This window comes from Canis lupus, chromosome 3 (assembly GCF_011100685.1).
Source record: "Canis lupus familiaris isolate Mischka breed German Shepherd chromosome 3, alternate assembly UU_Cfam_GSD_1.0, whole genome shotgun sequence".
Classification (NCBI taxonomy): Eukaryota; Metazoa; Chordata; class Mammalia; order Carnivora; family Canidae; genus Canis; species Canis lupus.
The window spans coordinates 39,434,758-39,455,746 of NC_049224.1; the positions used below are offsets into that span (position 1 = coordinate 39,434,758).

General features: G+C 35.7%; 1 protein-coding gene across 1 annotated transcript in view; it reads right to left on the reverse strand.

Annotated features, from left to right (window-relative positions):
* TJP1 (tight junction protein 1) overlaps positions 1-20,989 on the reverse strand; it is a 110,262-nt gene that overhangs the window by 70,854 nt on the left and 18,419 nt on the right. The window contains 1 exon segment of the mRNA NM_001003140.1: positions 12,756-12,812. Within this exon segment, the coding sequence (NP_001003140.1) occupies positions 12,756-12,812 (57 nt within the window).

Genomic DNA, 20,989 nt, shown 5'->3' on the forward strand with positions numbered 1-20,989 from the left:
CAGGAACTTTCAATAAGAAAGAGATAAGATATTTTCCTCAAGATTTACTTGTGAAAAAATCTAAGTGTAGTTTTTGGCTACAGTGAGTCAGGGTCGAAAATCTGGCTTGGACCACTGCTTCTATGCAGCTCTGGCACTTAATAAGGCATGTAAATCCTGGATCAGTGCTTGCTACAGTTCATTTAATGACTACCCAGAAGTCTGTGATTCCCCCAAATCAAGCTGGGGATGAGAATCACTTGGGAAGTTTCAAACGTGCTTGCTGATGTATAACCCCCACCTCATACCAATTAAATAAAACTGGGAGAGGGGAGATAGATAGTAGGCACTTTTTAAAAAGTGATTCTAATGAGCAGCAGGTGCTGACCACCTCAGCCTTAAATGGTTTGTGAACTGGGTGGCAATAAAAAATTTCAAAGGTTTCAACTATTCTACACTTCCCTTTCCTTCTACCTTCACCATTATCGTATTTGGCCTTCTCAATAGATTTCTTACCTCCACCAGGTTACAATTTACCCTCCCTCCAATGTTTGAAAGGTTATCATTCTAAAACAAACCTGATTACCTGATCCTGTCGTTCCACTGCCCATAGGTCCAAATTTCTTAGAATGAAGCATCGTGAAATACAAAGACAACTTGCTTCCCAGCACTCTAGTATTTGCTCTAAACACGCTGATACGGATCCCTGCTTAAGCATGCCAAGCATTAGCAAATGCTATGCTTTTGCATCTCCTCTCTACATTCTTTAGAACCTCATCAGTCTTGCAAGCTTCAGCTCATTCTTCAAAATCCAAGTTTAATGTCATCTCATTCATAAAACCACTCTACTTTTCCACTGTAGAAGAGGTACACACTTCTGCTCCCTAACACATGGCACTGTAAGTAACCCGGGTATCAAGGCCCAACTTTTTTTTTTTTTTTTTTTTAATTCACAAGACATACAGAGAGAGAGAGAGAGAGGCAGACATAGGCAGAGGGAGAAGCAGGCTCCCCGCGGCTCTGGGATCACACCTTGAGCCAAAGGTGGATGCTCAACCATTGAGCCACCCAGGTGTCCCAATCAAGGAGGAATGCACATACTCATACATATTCCAGCTAAGTATAACTCTGCAAGAGCCTAACACAGAGTGGTTTGTTAACAATAGTTAAGTTCCCATTTATAGAAAGTTGTTTTTTTGTTTGTTTGTTTGTTTTTTTTTTTTAAACAAGCACTAACTTGAGCACTAGAAGCTCAGATTTCTGGAAAAATTAACGCCCATGGTAGTACCACAGATTTTGAACCTTCCAAAATTCTCAAGTAAAAACAAGCAGGGCAACTACACAATAAACAAAACACCCATGGACTTTAAAACAAATCCCAGTAACCAATGTATCCCCTCACAGTACAAAACACAAGCAGTCAGGGAGGAGCAACTATGAGACTTGGGTGTCCCCAACACTTCTATGGAAGAAAAGCCATACATACAGCGTCCAAGATCTGAGGAACCCCCAAGTAACCGATAGGTATTCACTGGAAAGAATGGCAGGTCAATTTGAGAGCAGCAGCTGAAATTGGGGGGCATTTCGCCTGCTTCCAATAGTGGGTGAGAGCAAGGAGCCTGGCAGTAGAGCCTTAACCAGCTGGAGCAGAGTAACCCATAGGAATTCTCAACACTGATCTTTCAAGGCCTTTCTAGGATAGGGCCACACAATATGGAGAAATTGTTGGCAGTGGAAATCAAAATTTGGTGGGACAGGAACAACAGAGACAAAAGAGAAGGTCCAGATAAAAGTGTGCAAAAAGCAAATGTCCGAACGCAGCAGTTATGTTTTTTGGCAGACATACACGCATGTACGTGTACATACACACACACACACACACACAGGAAAATGAAGCCAATTTCTAAAAAACTCACTAATTTTACATAAAATGAGCAAAGAAAATAACAGGATAAAATCCCTTACAAAATTACTATAAATATAGTGAGTAGCAAAATAATATTCCTATAGAAAATGGAAGCATGCCAGAATGAGTGCTCAAAGAAAAAAAAAGGATCAAAACTATTATTACAAAACAAACTAGAAGGCATAAGAAAATATGTAAGACATGAAAGAACATAAATAAGAATTAGAAAAACTCAAAAATGAGTTGACAGAGTTCAAGAGCTAATCATAAATTTTAAAAGGTCATTTTTGACAGGATCATAAGACTAATAAATAATACTATAAAAGAAAGTGAAAGGAGAAATCTTTTTAAAAACGAAGAAATGATACCTAGGGTTTTTTTTTAAAAGATGTCAGAGAAAAATTACAAATATTGGGAGACAGGAAATAGAGATACAACATATATATAGCAAGAGTCTCTAAAAAACTAAAACAAGGGGAAAGAACAGTAAAAACTGTAAAAAAAACCAAAAATGAAAACAAAACTTTATTATTTTTTAATTGAAACTACACACCCAAAGGATACATATCACTATAGATATGAGTTATCTGAGAGTATCAATTCAGAGACACCAACACCAAAATTGGCTCCAATAAAATGACTAGATTTAAGGAAAAAGGTTCTTTGGTATCTAGGTAAAAAGATCTCAAAACTTACAAAGAAACTTAGATTACCATCACACTTGGGATAGCAACATGTTATGCAAAAAATAAAATAGTTAAAATACTCAAAACAGTAAGCCAAGGATTTTATATCCAGTAGAAGAGACCTTCAAGTATAAAAGGCAAAGATAAGCCAATAAACATGCAAAACCAGAGAATATTATTTTCATGATCTCTTCTTAAAGAGTCTAATGGAGAATGACTTTCTGACAATCAAAATGACAAGAAACACAGGACTGGTGATAAACACTAAATATGTACTTACTTATAATACTAAGATTAAATTAGGTTAAAGAGTGAAAGGATCAAATTATATGATACCAATATGATTTAGATAGAGTAAAAAAACCATGCTTCAAAATGTGGAGAGGAGGCTCAGCGGTTTAGCACCACCTTCAGCCCACGGCATGATCCTGGGGACCCAGGGATGGAGTCCCACATCAGGCTCCCTGTGTGGAGCCTTGCTTCTCCCTCTGCCTGTGTCTCTGCCTTTCTCTCTCTGTGTCTCATGAATACATAAATAAAAATTTTTTTTAATGGGGAGAGGAGCAGTATAGCATGCATAAAAATTTTTAGTATTGTTTCCAGCAATTAAAATTGATAGTGGCAGAATTATTACTATTCTAGACAACTGGTATGATCAGTACTAGACTTACTAAAAAGACTAACATGGTTGCCTTCCTGAGGTACTTTCTAAAGAAATGTAAATTAAACATTGGTAAGTGTTCCAAAAGACAGTTGACTTTTATATATATACATGAGAAAATGTCCAAGATAATGGGTTTTTAAAAAAAAATTTATGATGGTGGAGGAGGTGATTTAAAGCAGTATAATATGGTCTCATTTATTTGTATGTGCACACACATATGTGGTTATAGCTTTTGAGTGGAAGAGCATCAAAGAATCTTACTTTCACCATATTTTATCCTTTTGAGACCATGAATAGCCACGAGCAGCAAGAACTTAAATGTTTATGTCTTTGCCTGGTAGGGAAACAGAATTTATGGCCTGAGATCTGTCCAGTTATTTGTCCAGTTTTACTGGACACTAGCCACGGCCATTCCTTTACATACCATTATGACAAATTAATTTTAAATTTAAAAAATGTTTAAAACCTCTTATTAACAATAAAAAGGCAAATAATTCAATTGAAAATGAATTACTCAATTGCCTTGAGTAATTGCAACATAGATAAGGAGACCCTATCTATGTCCCATAAAGCTGAACCAATTTACTATCTGATCCTTTATAGAAAAGTTTGCCCATTCCTGTGTTTGCCCACTCCATGTGTTAAAGCATTTCTGATTCCTTAAAAAAAAAAAAAAAAAAAGGAAAAAAGTCATTCCTAAAAGTTGATTCAGTTGCAGAAATATCTGGATAACCTCTTTTCCAAACATTCTTCTCTATTCTTTCAAAGATGCTCAATTCTCTACTTACAGATTTTCCCTAGTTGCCTTCTATTTTTTCTCCTGATTGCCTTCTATTTTTAATCCTGGTTTTCCATATGCAACATTTTTACAAATCAGCCACCTTAATCCTAACTTTTTTCACCAATCATAATTTTCCTCTTCATTTAATTCCTCCTATCAACACTCAACATCCTATGGTACTTATTCCAGCTGTTTGTTTTTGCAATGGACCCTGGGATCACTGAATTTTAAAACCAAATGGATCCTCAGCAATCATCTGATTCAACTTCCTTTTTACAAATGAAAGCAGAGGCCTAGGATCCTATGTGTGCCTCTACCACTTTCAAATTATGACTTATGTTGGACCTCTGTGGACTTGAGTTCCCTGACTTGAATAAACAATATTAGGATTTTATTAACTCTGATACACTTGCCTATTCAAAATTAGTGGTAAACCCAAACTAGATCAGAAGTCACAAGACCCCTACAATTTTTCTACATTATCTTGGTAGTTTCCCAGAACATTATTCAAATTATCTTGAATGTCAGACTGGTTCCTTTTTATCTCTGTATCCTTAAACAGTCTGCTGGCTATTCAAATTGTATATGTGTCCCCACTTATTCTTACACTCTGCCTTACTTACAGTTCTGATTGCTAATTTGTAGCTTGCATTTCTAATTCCTATTCTATTTTCTTTTTCCCAGCTTCTTATAGGACACCACCAATTGCTATTCTCCAAAACTGTCACTTTCTCCACAAAACTGACCTCACTACCTATGTTCTACAATGGGGGGGGGGGGGGGGGGGGACAAGACCCAAACTTTGGCTCCTTCCTTACCAAACTTACCAATTTTGTTTATTGCATGTGAAGGAAGTTTATGTAATATAATTATATAAGTTCTGAATTTCAGAAATTATATTCCATAAACATTTTTTAAATTTAAAATTAATTTGACATACAAATGGAAAAAGCATTATATGCAGAGTCCAACGACCTGGGTTCAAGTTATAGCTCTTTTGCAGTATTTGAGTAGATAGACCTGACACTCATTCTGTGTGGTTATTAACATTTACTTCACAGAACATTAAATAGTTCAAAACATTCATAGTGCACTCTATCAAGATAAACAATGGTTTCCAACCATCTAAAACAAGCCTACCTTAGCTTACATGCTTACTTCAGTGTAAATGCTTACATTATATCTTATACCAGTTTGGTACTACTCAACAGATATGTAGGGGGTTCCCCCTCCCCTTCTTGGAACAGGTTGAATGAGATATAATTCACATATCATAAAATTCACTCTTTAAACTGTACAATTAAATGTTTTTGTACATTCACAGATGTACAACCATCACCATAAACAATTTAGTAGTATTTTCATCACCCTAAAAAGAAATCCCTTGCTCTTCAGCCATCATCTCTTAATGACCCCCAACCCTAAGTGACCACTAGTCTACTTTCTGTCTATTCACCTGTTCTAACTATTTCATATACATGGAATCATACAACATATGGTCCTCTGACTGGCTTCAAATGTTAGTAAATGTTAGTGAAATGTTTTAAACATTTATCCATATTGTAGTACATTTCTTTTTATTACTAAATAATATTCTCTTCTATGGATATACTCCATATTTTGCCTATTCATTATTCATCAGGTGGTGGACAATTAGAGCTTATTTCTACTTCCTATTATGAGTAATGCTGCTATGAACACTCATGTAAAAGTTATTGTGTGAAAATTTTTTTCCATTTCTGTTAGGTGTATACCTAGCAGTGGAATTGTTGGGTCACATGGTAAGTCTATACTTAACTTTTGAGGAACTCCTTGTTTCCCATCATGGCTACCCCATTTTACATTTCTACCAGCCAATATCCACATCCTTGCTAACACTTGTTACAGTCTGCCAGTGATAACAGCCATTCTAGTGGGTTGCTAGGGTATCTCACTGTGACTTTTAACATGTATTTCCCTGATGGCTAATGATATTAAGCATCTTTTCATGAATTAATTGGATATTTCTGTATCTTCTTTAGAGAAATGTCAACTCAAATCCTTTGTCCATTTTCAATTGAATTATTTGCCTTTTTATTGTTGTTAATAAGAGGTTTTAAATATTCTGGATAGAAGTCCCTTATCAGATATATATTTGCAAATATTTTCTTCCATTCTGTGGGTTATCCTTTCACTTTCTTTAGGGTGTCCTTTGGAATACAAGCTTTTCACTATGATGTGGTCCAATTTATCTGTTTTCTTTCTCTTTTGTTGTTTGTGTTAACATCATATCTAAGAAACCACTGCCTAAGTCAAGGTCACAAAGATTTACTTCAAGAATTTTCTTCTAAGAATTTTATAGTTTTAACCCTTAAACATTTAAGTCTATGCTCCATTTTAAGTTAATTTTGCACCTGATGTGAAGTAGAAATCCAAATTCACTCTTTTGCTGGGTGATGTTCCAGCAACATTACTTACAAAGACTACCTTCCCCTACTTTATTGTCTTGGCACCTTCTTCCAAGTTTACTTCTTATTCCATCACCTCCCTAGCTGAAACATTTGACTGTTCACCCTCAGACTATCTCCTAACTAGGTTCCTTGCATTCAACTTTCACCCTTTAATTGTGTAGTATATACTCATTTAATCTTTTTTACAATGCTTTTTCAGAAAATAAAAAAAATATGACCAACTCATTCTTTTAAATTCCTGAGAATTTACTTCATTTCTCAAAGGATTATAAAAATGTATATTCACTTTCTAAGAAAGCATATCTGAAACTAAAGAAAGTGGGATTGTGTCACAGTGGCAAGAAGGATGGAACATAGGACCTTCTGAACTATCATCTCAAGCTACAGACCTGCACCTGCCAATATGATAGCCATTAGACACATGATGACTGAGCACTTAAAATGTGGCTAGTATTAACTGAAATATGCTGAAATTATAAAAGGTACATTGGTTTTGTAAGACTCAGTATGAAAAAATATATCAATTTTTGAATATTGAGTACATACAGAGAACGGTATTTTAAACATATTAAGTTAAATAAGATTATAAAATTAGCTTCACCTGTATTATATATTTTTTAATGTAAAGACTAAAAAATTTTACATTACATATGTGGTTTGCTTTTGTATTGTACTGGTATTGGACAATGCTGCTATGACAGACCTCCTAAGAGTGACCTTGCTGAATAGACTGGCCTTCTACATAATTATATTTTATTGGGCATAACCAAGTACTAAACATCAAGGGGATATAAAATTAAGATTTCCTATCCTTAGGAAAATTATAATGCAGTAGAAGGTGGGGTAGACAACAACCTGAGGAATATATTCATCTGTCACTGAGGACCAATAGGGAGACCAGAATCCATGAAGAAAAGAGTTCTGGCTGTTTTTATTCTCTAATTCCAAGGACTACAATAGTGCTTATCATACCGTGGAGCACCAAAAAATTACTTAGCCTTGAGGAATAATAGGATTTCAATGGCTTCTAGTATTCTCAAGTGAAGAAAGCTTCCTCTGAGAATGCAAATAGAAGAATGAGGCAATTCAAAAGCATACCATATTATTCTTGACAATAAACAGGAGAAAAATGTTAGTTTTAATCTACAGGAATTTTCTTCTTTTAAAAGAAGCTACTTCTATCCTTTTTTATCACTGACTACCAGATGTCAAAGACTATGATTTGGCTTTTATTTGGCAATACTCCAAGGTTCTGCCAAAAGAATATAGCCTCAAATTATCACCTTTACTTTTTACTACTGCCAAAAGCCCACCAGCTCACCCCAAGGAGAATGACTTTCTCCATTCTTCTGTCAATGTTTCTTAAAAACGTGATGCCAGAGGCCATGGCCCTCTATTTCAAACTAGAACATTTTAAAATCCCATATTAGGGGCCCCATTCCAAACCAAATGAATCAGAATCTCTGTTAGTTGGGGGATGACTTACTTGATTTCTCTTTACAATAAGCCCAGGGAGCCACTGCTCTAGATTCGCGGTCAGCAAACTATGGCCTTCAAGCCAAATAAGTAAAGTTTTAGTGGAACACAGTCATACCTATCTGTCTACCTATTGTCTGTGGTAGCTTCTGCAATACAACTGCAGAGTTGAGTAGTTGTGACAAATTTATGATCTGCAAGATGTAAAATGTTTATCATCCGCTTGTCACAGCAAATTTTTCTGATAATGCTCTTAATAGTCTAAATTTTATTCTGGATCAACTTGGAACACCAAAAGACTGATATATTTGAAAGTACTTTTCTGCAGCCTCAGAGAATGAAGTCAACTGAATTATGCTTTGGCATACGTCTCTCAACTTGTACTGACAGTGCTATTTTTAAAAACCTTCAAAAAAAAAAAAAACAATTCCTGAAAAACAACAACAACAACAACAACAACAACAACAATTCCTAGAGGGATGGTCATTGAGAACTTCTATTCTGTCACAGTCTCTTTGATGAGGCCCAGAAGCAACACAGGTCTATGTTCCCAGCACAACAGTTAACATGTTTAATAACCAAAGATTTATGAATTATATACTCATCTCTATGTATCTTCTGATGACATTTTCCTAAGCTGGTACCTTTCCATGAAAAAAGAAAACTAAAGCACAAGAAGCCAGCTACAGAACAAAACTTACACTAATCTTCTAAATAGAAAACTCAGAGTTGCCTATTACATCTACCATGAGTTGGTAGGACACTTCTTGCACATTCAGAAAATTGGACTGTTTTCTCAATATTCAAGATCTTTCCCAACTTTACCTAAGCTAATGAGATAACGATAATTAGCAAAAGCACTTAGCACTGCCCTATGCTTAAAATCCTAACAAAAGCAAGCAAAATAGTAGAAAAGAGAAACAAACTCTAGTTAATTTAAGTGTCTTCTTTTGGGGTGCCTAGGTGGCTCAGTTAAGTGTCTGCCTTTGGCTCAGGTCATGATGCCAGGGTCCCGAGACTGAGTCTAGCATCAAGCCCTGCACTGGGCTCCCTGCTCTTCGGGAAGCCTGCTTTTCTCTCCCGCTCTGCTCGTGCATACGTGCTCTCTCTCTCTCTCTCTCTCTCTCTCTCATTCTCTCTCTCTCTCATAAATAAATAAATAGGAATAAGGAAAGGATGTCTGCTCACCATTCCTATTCAACAACACAGCAGGTGCAATAAGGCACGAGAAAGAAATGAACTGTATATAGATCAAAAAGAAGAAATAAAACTACAAAACAGTACTAAGAAAATAAAAGAAGAGGAAGACACATCACATTCAAAGTTTGATTCAATATTGCTGTCAATTCTCCCTGAATTACTCTGTAGATGCAATCCCAATAAAAACCTCAGATTTTATTTGATAAACCTATTCTAAAATTTATGTAGAAACACAAGAGAACTAAAATGGTCAAAACAATTAAAAAAAAAAAAAGAAATCTGGAGGATTCACACTACCTGATTTCTCTTTTAAAATAAAACTGCAGTAACAAAGACAGAAATAACTGGCAGAAGGGACACTTAAAGCAACAAAACAGACTAGGGAAAGACCTATTTTTGACCAAAGTAGAAAACATTTAATGAAGAAAGGATAATCCTTTTACTAATGGTTGCTCAAAATTTTGTAGACATCCATATTAAAAAAAAAAATTTTTCTGTCCCCACAACTCATAACATATACACAATTTAACTCAAATAAAACATCCAGAAAAAAACCTGAGACCTCGGGCTTGGCAAAGACATCTCAAAAGCATGATTGATAAAAGGAAAAACTAACAAAGTGGACTTTATCAAAATTTGACACTTCTCCGCAAAAGACACTCTCAAGAGAAGGAAAAAAGCAAGCTCCAGGCAGGGGAAAATATTTGTAAAGCAATACCTGATAAAGAATCTGTATCTTGAATATATAAAGAATTCTCAAACACAGTAACAATGATTGTGCACCAAAGGACACAATCAACAGAATGAAAAGGCCATCCACAAAATGACAAAAAATATTTACAAGTCATATATCTGCTAAGTGGTCAATATTCAGAACATATAAAGAATCCCTAAAACTCAATAATTAAAAACAACCCAATTTAAAAAATGGCAAAGGACTTGAACAGATAGTAATTTCATATGTATTTTACCACAACTTAAAAAAAAAAAAAAACAACAACAAACCTCAATAAAAAGAAAACCAACAACACAATTAAAAGTGGGCAAAAGATTTAAATATATTTTACCAAAGAAGATACATGGATGAAAAGCACACAGGTATACATTATCATCAGCCTTCAAAGAATTGCAAAGCAAAATCACAATGACTACACACCTATTAGAATGGCTAAAATTAGGGCAGGAACCCTCCCCCCCGATAATTTCAGTGTTGATAAGGATACCAAAGCAAAAGAGTCTTATACACTATTAATGGAGATGCAAAATGGTATGGACAGTTTGGCGGTTTCTTACAAAGTTAAACATTAACTTACCCTAAGACCCAGACCAAGTCCACTCCTAAGTATTTAACCAGGAGAAATGAAAAGTTAAGTTCATGCAAAAATCTATACACTAGAGAATTATTTATAATCACCAAAAACTGCAAACAACCCAAATTATTCTACATTCATACAATGGAATGGTACTCAAGCAATAAGAAGGACCTAAAAATAACAGCAACATAAACTACTGATGCAAGCAACATCCTAGAGAAATCTTAAATAGCTAAGAGTAAAGAAGCCAATCTAAAAAGGCTACATATATACACATATAGTGCATGCATGTGGGGGGGGGGTTGTATAAATACACACACACACACTATATGAGTTCACTTATATGACCCTATGAAAAAGGTAAAGTAGAGAACATAAAACACATCAGTGACTTCCAAGTGCTAGAGTGAGGGAACGAAGTTGACTACAAATGGGTACAAGAGAAAATTTCAGGTGATAGGACAGTTCGATATTTTGGTTGTGCTGGTGGTTACAAGACTATGTCAATTTATCAAACTCAGAACTGTACACTAAGGACAAATTTCCTATATGCAAATTATACCAACAAAAGCAATAAAGGTATTAAAATAAATGTAATGTGGTGACATACACAATACCAAATTACATCACAACAATCTAATAATTACAAGGTATGAAGCTATTTTACAACATGTTTAATCTGATTTAAATATTTTGCTATCTATTAGCACATTTCAGAATTGTCCATATTTTAGCCTTAAAAATTAAAAGTTAAGGACATTATTACTTAATGATTTCTTTTACCATTTAGGGAGGCATAAAAAAGTCAACTATCTGAAATCACTGTGTTTTTTTATTTTTTTAAAGAGTTGATTTGTTTATTCATGAGAGAGAGAGAGAGAGCAAGCACACGCTAGTGTCAGAGACACAGGCAGAGGGAGAAGCAGGCTCCATGCAGGGAACCTGATGTGAGACTCAATCCCGGGACTCCGAGATCACACCCTGGGACGAAGGCAGGCACTAAACTGCTGAGCCACTCAGAGATCCTTGAAATCACTGTTTTTTAATAATTAATTTACCCATTATCTATTATGTGCAGCAGATTCAAACATTCACAAAATAATCAGGGGCAGAGTTCAGGAATATGATTTACCTACACCTTGCCATTTTCCTAACAATGGACACAGTTGGTAGAAACAGTACTATGAAGTATTTAATCTCTGATCTTGGGGCACCTGGTGGGGCTCAGTTGGTTAAGCAGCTGACTCCTGATTTGGCTCAGGTCACAATCTCAGGGTTGTGGGATGGAGCCCTGTGCCCGGCTCTGCACTAAGTATGGATCCTACTTAAGATTCTCTGTCTCCTGAGGTGCCTGGGTGGCTCAGTTGTGCCTTCAGCTCAGGTTGTGATCTCTGGGTCCTGGGACTAAGCCCCACGTTGGGCTCCCTGTTCAGTGGGGAGCATGCGAGTTCTCCCCTTCCCACTGTGCCTATTCTCTCTCTTTTTCACTCTCTCAAATAAATAAAAAAAATCTTAAAAAAGATTCTCTCTCTCCTTCTCCCTTTGCCTCCCCCCCCCCCAAATTATCTAATTTCCTCTATTCATTCTTTAAGGGCAAGAGTAATCAGAAGAGTTAGCTCTCTTCAAAGGCAGAATAGGGGAGAGTTATGGGAGGTGCTCACTTCAGGTTAAGCATGAAGAGCTGCCATTAGTCCCATTTTAAGTCTGTAAAAACCCAGGCTTTAGCATAGGGTTAGATCACTTGCCCATTTCTAAAGGAAAGGAGGCAGCACTAGAATTCATATTCAGGACAGTCTCACTTCAGAGAGAGCTCTTACTCTTATTGCTTACTGTTATTTGCTCTCTGTCCACCTGTAATTGCATAAGCAATAGCTTGGGTCTACGTATTTCAAATCAAGAATATCTTTTAGGATTTTATTACTCACACGACTTGGTTTGATTTTAAACCCCAAGCCTACAATACAAGCACACCTAATCAGAAAGGCTGAAGCAGTTTATAATTTATACCATCATACAATGTCTTTTATCTGATGGCTCAAATTTTTAAAAATTTTTGTAATTTCTTACATCAGGAATAAAAAGAAAAAGCTAACCACCACCAAAAGGACATACGAAAAAGTAATCATGTTCACTTTTAACCTTAATAAAGAATTTATTGCAACTCTAATTTTAAACAAAGGAATATAGAAAAGTTTTTTCCCTTTCTTCTGACTTCCTGACATCTGGCTTTTCTCTATTGTTTTCAAAAGCTGCCAGTATCCTGAGTTATACACAGATTATTTACTGCAACAGAAGCTTACCCTGTGAAGCGTCACTGTGTGTTGTTCCCATATAGCTGTTTCCTCCATTGCTGTGTTCTGATAAAGGAAAAGAAAAACAAATTATCTTTTAAGAAAATGTCATTAATAAATTGAGAACATCCAGCAATTTGCACACTGGAATCTCAACATACATACTATTAGTATTTGATATTCTGAAATAATTATGGAAGGCTTTTTTGTTTCTTTTATTTTTGTTGTAATAGACAGGAAACTACACGCAGGAACTTCCTTTGTTTTTAACTTAATCTGCACAAATGCTGCTCTATATTCATTCATGGCAGCTAATTCTGTAACTTTATACTTAACATCAGATAGAAAAAGAATGAAAGTTGAAATAGTACTATTTTAAAATATCTGATGACACACAAAACATTTTAAAAAGCATTCCTTATGTTGTACAAAGGAAGGAAAAGTCAAATACCTCTGAACTCCGTAATTGTAAATATACATGTTACAGGAAACCAGATAAGACCATTACATAGATTTGGACATTGGTGCTTTAAAAATCACACAATTAAACACTACTGCTCCACTTAGTTTCAGTTTTGCTACAAACTATCTTCTCAAGCTTTGTTTATAACCCTAAGGAAAAAAAGTTTTTCTAATTTATGTATCATGCACACACATGCAAAACAAACAAATAAACAAAAAACAGCAGGGGAGGTGGGTGGGAGAATGGGGTAACCTAGTGATGGGCATTAAGGAGGGAAAGTGATATGATGAGCACTGGGTGTTATACTGTATGCTGGAAAACTGAATTTAAATTAAAAAAATGACTTAATGCTAATGTAAAAAAAGAAAAAAGAAAGAAAGAAAAAGAAAAACAAGCAACTACAAAATACCCCAAGAATCATCATAGAGTTGAAACATCAGCTCCAATTCAGGGATTACTCAAACCACTGTGTAGTTCAGGTTTGCCTCCTGTCAAGAACGTCTTATGAGAGAGGGAAGTAAGTTACTATCCTATCTAAGGCACTGACACTAAAAAATTCAGAAAAAAATTTCTTAGAAATTGGGTTAATTGCTCTTGGAGGCCTAAGTAATTCAGTCTCTTTTACTATTATCATTTCATGGAACTGGCGCTATTAAAAATATATTTACAAACAAAAAAAATTTTTTTAAGGCCTTTCCAGAATTAACAAAAGGCAGGGTAGAAGGGGAGAATGCTGAATATAATATTCTCAGAACATCACGGATTACCCACTGTTATAAATGCCAATTTCACAAGTGAGATCCGTTTTCTATTACACTGTCATTAGCATTGTGAGAATATTCCCATCAAGGTGTCATGGACCCATTTCTCCTTTCCCACAGCATCTTTAATCAAAGATTAATACCACTTTAGAAAATGAATCCCTATAAAGAAAGTCTGCTTCCCTAAATTCAAAGCAACTAGATTAACTTTCCTGCCAGATGAATAGGACAGGGAGAGAAAGGATCTCTCTGTTCACTCCCATAGATAAAAACTACCAACCTTACCAAGGTTTTGTTTCAATTTTCCAATCAAATGCAGCAAAACCTCCCTTTAATGGGACTTCTGCTAGAAACAAAGCTGTTCTGTTTTTTCACAGAAACTGACCAGGATTTAGAGTATTAAAAAAAAGAAAATTCCTCCATTAATGTAAAGCAATGATGATACGAGTAATTCTGCTAAACATTGAGAGTCCTACTGAAATATACGTGATAAAAATATCTGCAATAATTGCCAGTTTGTCCAATCTTAGCTGACTTATTAAAAATGAGAACTGCTTGCATAGCTCTAAGCTCATCTTTTCTTGATCCACTTTAACCAGTAGCATTGCTCCACTGCCTTTTTAATCTCTTTCCTATCAGTGCAAAGGAAAAGTAATCTGACAACAAGCAAGTACTGTGATAACACTTTCTTTGGTATGAAGCAGTTTATCATCCTCCATATGATTTTAATGACCTCAGAGTTTTCTATTTTGTAAAACAATGTTAATCAAACAAGGAGATTAACGTTAAGGAGGAAAAAACAGGTTATGAAACAGCTTATATATTGTTATCCTAATTATGCTTAAACATGAGTAGTAACAGGAAGGCTAAAAGGAGACAAAATGTTAACAATGATCATCTTCAGAGAGAAGGGATTAGGAGTTACATTTTTTCATTAGGTATTTTATCTCTTTGTTTTCCTTTCTTCACTCCTAATCAGAATAAACTGCTAAGGTATTTCAAACCACATTCACCAAATCTCCTTTGAAACTTCAAATATCTATTATTAACTTTGTTTTAGGGAAACAAACAGTATTTAAGAAGATTATTTTGTTTTACAGTTAATTATAAAAAATGTTTATTCTACTGTTGGTAAGTGATCTAATACATTAAGGTCTTAATATACAAGCTTCAAGAGAAGTACAAAAAGAGAAATTTATTTTCTTTGGATAAGGGAAAAACTAAAAATGCTAAAACAACTGTTCTAGGCATTCCAATCAAAATGAGTATGTTTCTTTACTGGAAGATTAGAAAGCACACATCTCAACTAATTCAATGCCTTCCCAAGAAACGGCAATATAATAGCTCACTTCTCTGTTAAAGCCAAACAGCCTTATTAGTCTGATTTATCACAAGGGAGACCTATGCAGTACAAGAAGACAACAGAGAATGAGACATTAAAAAGGTGATTAGTTAGGCTCTTGACCAGCATATTAAATCGATTTAATCTATATTATTATGCCTTGCCAATCCTATCAACTTAAACCACAAAACAAAACAAAAATGTAGTCGCAGGTTAAATCATGAAGCATGTCCTCTCTCTCCACTCTATAGCTTTTGTTTTCCTTCAGTGGCAAAAGCAGCAAAATTCTGTCTCATGGCTGTTTATATGATACTAGGCAGACCTTATGAGGAATTCTGAATGAAGAGAGAAGTGAACAGATGAACAAACAGATCTGTGACAATGCAAATATAATAAAATATAATGGTAGACTCTTATTTATCAGTATTCAAGTATCCATTGTAAAACTCTTTCAACTTTGCAATGTTTGAAAATCATCATCTCTCTCTCAAATCTTAAAAAAAAAGTGATCACAATAAATTACTCAGAAATTGAAGACTAAAACTGATATAAAAGTTTTTGTACTAGTAAATTAAACACTATTTTCATAAGCACTACAAACAAAAAATGTTCAGGAATGAGAATTTTGACACTTTAGAAAAAGGGGGGCAGAGGCTTTCCTTTGGAAGAATATCTAAGAATACCTTACATCTTCACTCTGACTCCCCTTTTGTAGTGTTTATCAATTCATCTATTACCTATTCAAATAAAGGACTGTTAAAACTCAACATCCTTATTTTAAAATTGCTTCTCATTTCTTATTAAAAGAAAAATAATACATAATTGCATAAATTGGACAAGGATCTTCTGGTAAATCTATAATCTCTCTCCCAGAGCATTTAAGTTTCTGGGAGACCCAGGAAAAAGCGTTAGTCCTTTAAAGCATGATTCCAGCACTATTAGTCCCTAGTAATCTGGAAAGATGCTATTAAAAACAGAAAATGAACTAAACCAGAAATACAGAGATCAGAGCCCAAATGTGTCATACTAGATAGATTACCTTAGTTTTCCTCACCTGTAATATTAAAGAACTGGATCAAATTATCTCAAGTAAAAGGTCCTTTCTAGCTCCAGAATTCTATTAGATTGTATCTCTAATTGTAGTCCGATTATAATTCCAATTTCAAACAGGTCACATATTCAATAGTTAGTGAAGTACTGCAAGGCATCAAGAATGACTGCAATTCATGACTACTGGATTCTCAGTTCTACATACATTTCTAAATCAGCATCAACTGACTAGAATCACAATTTCTGGAGAAGCAAAAAACTGCATTTCAGAATCTGCCAAGAGTTTGTTTGGTTTCTTTGTTCTAAGCTCCAGCTGGCAAAGACACTACTCAGATCACCAACTCTAAAAGGATTCCTGCCAAAACTTCAGATCCCAATTCTAGGCAGTTTTGCTGTCCTTTAGGGCTGATTATAGATCAAATGTGGGAAAGACAGGAGGACACAAGAACTGACAAAACAAGATGAACCTGTAATTGGAATAAAACCAACTCCAAAACAGAATAAAATAAGGCAACTGTTCTACAAATGAAGGAAAATCTTAGCCCCTAAACATTATCTAGATATAAATCAAGAGTTAAAAGCTAGTTAAATTTTATGATCTTACGGCTATAATTTTAAAAGCAACCCATTCACTTATTTACTCATTCACTCAACAAACATTTACCAGATATCCTAAGTATTGTGGAGGCCAAATATAGATCCCTCTTCCTCCTAAAGGGCCCAAGGAGAAAGTGTATAACACTACATAAATGGTGTAGAACAGGAGGATTCTGTCTGCTGTGAGGATCAGAGACAGAGTCCCTATGAAAGCAATGTTTGAGTTCAAGCTTGGAGACTGACCAGTTAAAAAAACTGTGGAGAGAAGTTTCAGAGGAAACGTCACATCAGCAAGGTTGTTGATGTTGCACATAAAACATAAATGGCTTTGAGATGGCTGAGTTGTACAATTTGTGGAAGAGGAAAGGGTAAAAAGAGAAGCTACAAAAGGGTCATTACAACAGACCTTGTAATATAATGCTAAGGACTTGAAACTCAATGGGAAAACACTAAGGAATTTCAGGCAATCACATGACAGAGCCCGACCTCATTCTGAAGGCTGTTACACGGAAGACGGATTTGAGGCAGGGAGACCAGTTAGAAAGTTAAAGTGAAAAGGGGGGAAAGTTAAAGATGGCTGATAGGTTTCTGAATCAGGCAGCTAGAAAAAGCAGGACGAAGGAAAGATTACAAATTTAGTTTTAGACATCCAAAATTGAAGGTGCCTATGAAGTTACTGAAGCAGACACACAGGCAGTAAGGAGCTGCATATAGGGCTGAAGATCAAGATTGAGATCTGGAGTGGATAAGGATCTAGAAGTAATCAACAAAGTAGTATTGAACCCAAGAGAAAAGATCCAATTACCCAAGGACTAAGATGACCCTTATTTTAGGAGGAAAAAGGAAAACAGGAACAAAGGAATCTGAAAAGGAACAGCCAGTGAGCACCCAGGAAAACCAGTTAATACAAAATATTTATTGTTCGGAGTATACACCAAAATAAAATATAAAAATGGAAAATATCACAAAAGGGTAAGATTTCCGTATATTTTTTTTAAGTTGTTGAACCTTTAAATATTAAATATATACCTAGACTGGCTTAGTCAGTACTACCTCTTAAATGAGGCAGCTGAACACTCTTGGTAACTTGCAGTCCTCCATTGTGAAAAATCAAGTGATGGTCTCTCTGGGATCCTTCTGTGAGTAGAGCTACTACACTGAATTATTTCTGAATTCTTCTGCTCTCCACAGTGTCTTTGTTTTGTCTTGAGCTATTTTCCACACAAAATAAAATGCAAGATAATCTACTGAGATCAAGTTGAGCCAGGAACTTAAGAAGTACAACGTAAGTAAGTTTCAGTGAATAAAACAGATGACCCCTGCCCTCCTTGACCTTTCTTTAAAAAAAAAAAAAAAAAAAAAAAACTTTATTTATTTATTCATGAGAGATACAGAGAGAGAGGCAGGTTCCCTGTGGGGAGCCCAATGAGGGACTCGATGGATCACAGGATACCGGGATCACACCCTGAGCCAAAAGCAGATGCTCAACCACTGAACCACCCAGGTACCCCCCTCCTTAACGTTTCAAGTATTTAATTTCAATTGTGATCACTGCTATAGAAATGAAGTACAAAGAAAAAGACTAGCGTATATGCTAAAAGGTACAAAATATACATTTGGATTGATCTAGAAAACAAGGGTGTCATGTAAACTCTCAAAATAGAAATGTCCAGGGATCCCTGGGTGGCGCAGCGGTTTGGCACCTGCCTTTGGCCCAGGGCGCGATCCTGGAGACCCGGGATCGAATCCCACATCAGGCTCCCGGTGCATGGAGCCTGCTTCTCCCTCTGCCTGTGTCTCTGCCTCTCTCTCTCTCTGTGACTATCATAAATAAATAAAAATTAAAAAAAAAAGTCACATAACTTAAGTTATCTGAAAACGGTTTAAAAAAAAATAGAAATGTCCAACAGGTAGTAAAAAAGATAAACCTAAAGTCAAATGAAGAGAGGTCTTGGAGACTCAGAGATTCAACAAACTTCTCAAATATAACTGAAGAAGTCACTAAACTTAAGAATTCAATTGATGGGGATCCCTGGGTGGCTCGGCAGTTTGGCGCCTGCCTTTGGCCCAGGGTGTGATCCTGGAGTCCCGGGATCAGGTCCCACGTCGGGCTCCTGGCATGGAGCCTACTTCTCCCTCCTCCTGTGTCTCTGCCTCTCTCTCTCTCTGTCTATCATAAGTAAATAAGTAAATATTAAAAAAATTCAATTGGTGATCAAAATAAAGTACAGCAACTGCAGGATGACCGTCTCAATAAAAAATAAGTAAATTTAGTATCTAACACCCTACTACATTCAATGTAGGTTATATTTTCAAATGCTTTATTCTGTCTACTCCTTGGTTAGCAATTTAGGAGCCAAATGATGATGAAATGATTAGAAAACATTAAGAGTTAGAAAACATAAATGTAACTGGAATTTTTTGGTCAAAGTTGGAGGTCTGCTTAAAATACAACTTTACAAATAAATCACCGTATTTGCCACTGCCTAAGATCAATGTGAAAGAATATCAGCTTAACTAAGTTACCATTATTTGCACATTAAACACTGATCAATTCTTATCAGGGACAGTTACAGACACTCTAGAAAACTTTGAGTGCTTTCCAGTTATCAAAAACAAAACTGTATTTAGGTTGACATTTTCTTTCTTCTTCTGTTTTTTTGTTATTTTTTTAGGTTGACATTTTCAAATTCTTTCCAGGTAGAAAAGGAAAACAGATCGGGGTGGCAGGCACTGACAATAGAGTTATTTCTGAATGCATCTTTTTGTAGCTCTGACTCTCAGAACCACAATATTGTTTCCTGATATATATATCCTTTTCATATCAAAAAACCAAAACCAGCAATGCCTGGGTGGCTTAGTGGTTGAGTGTCTGCCTTTGGCTCAGGGCATGATCCCAGAGTTCTGGGATTAAGTCCCACATTAGGCTTCCTGCATAGAGCCTGCTTTTCCCTCTGCCTATGTCTCTGCTCCTCTGTGTGTCTCTCATGAATAAATAAATTTAAAAATCTAAAAAACAAAAAACAAAACAAAAAATACATTAAAACAAAGGTATGGTGGTAGGGGAGAGTTATCTAAAATGGAATACAAACAGTAACAAACTTAACTCTGTTACAAATGAATAACGTGACCACATGAAAAAGGCAGAAGAGAACAGAACCTAAATAGGTAACAGAGGAAAACAGTATCTTGACTGAACGTTGTAAAGCCAAAGACAAAAAGAACTATATAGAAATTCTATACCCTAGTTAGAAAGTCTTTCTACTGGAAGAATGGGTAGAAGTTTAAAATTATTTTCTAGGTAAATTATAAGTGAACCAAGAAGTAAATACACTACAGATAATGAGAGCTGGGCTTCTACTGTTAAAAGGAAAAAATTATAAATAAGAAAAGAAGGGAGATCTGGGTGGCTCAGTGGTTGAGCATCTACTTTCAGCTCAGCTTGTGATCCTGGGATCGAGTCCCGTATCAGGCTCCCTTCAGGAAGCCTGCTTCTCCCTCTATGTCTCTGCCCCATCTCTGTGTCTCTCACGAATGAATAAAATCTTAAAAAGAAAATGAAAAAGGAGAAAGAAAAGAAAAGAAAAGAAAAGAAAAGAAAAGAAAAGAGAAAAAAGAGGAAGCCTAAAATGAATTCTATGAGACTGGAATCTGAGTAGCATAAACCCATGGTTTTAGCCATAAATACAGAGAGAAAGAGTCATGTAGATGTGTACAGATTATTATACATATGTCTATTTCCTAGCTCAATCTGCTGAAACAGCCTGGAAGCAAGCAAGCAAACAAACCCAACTGCAATGAGCACAACCATCATGGAGATCTAAATTTCTAAATACTATCCACTAATAAACAAGGATTCCCTGGAGAAGAGGTGGGTTTCAGGATGAAAATATATGATGAACCTAGAACATCATGTGATACCAGAAATTAAGGGACTGCACAAAATAAGTAAGTAAATATTTTTAAAAAGGGATGTAAGGATATTTGTCAAAAGAACACAGGAACCAACCTGAGGGAACTTCTAACGGCC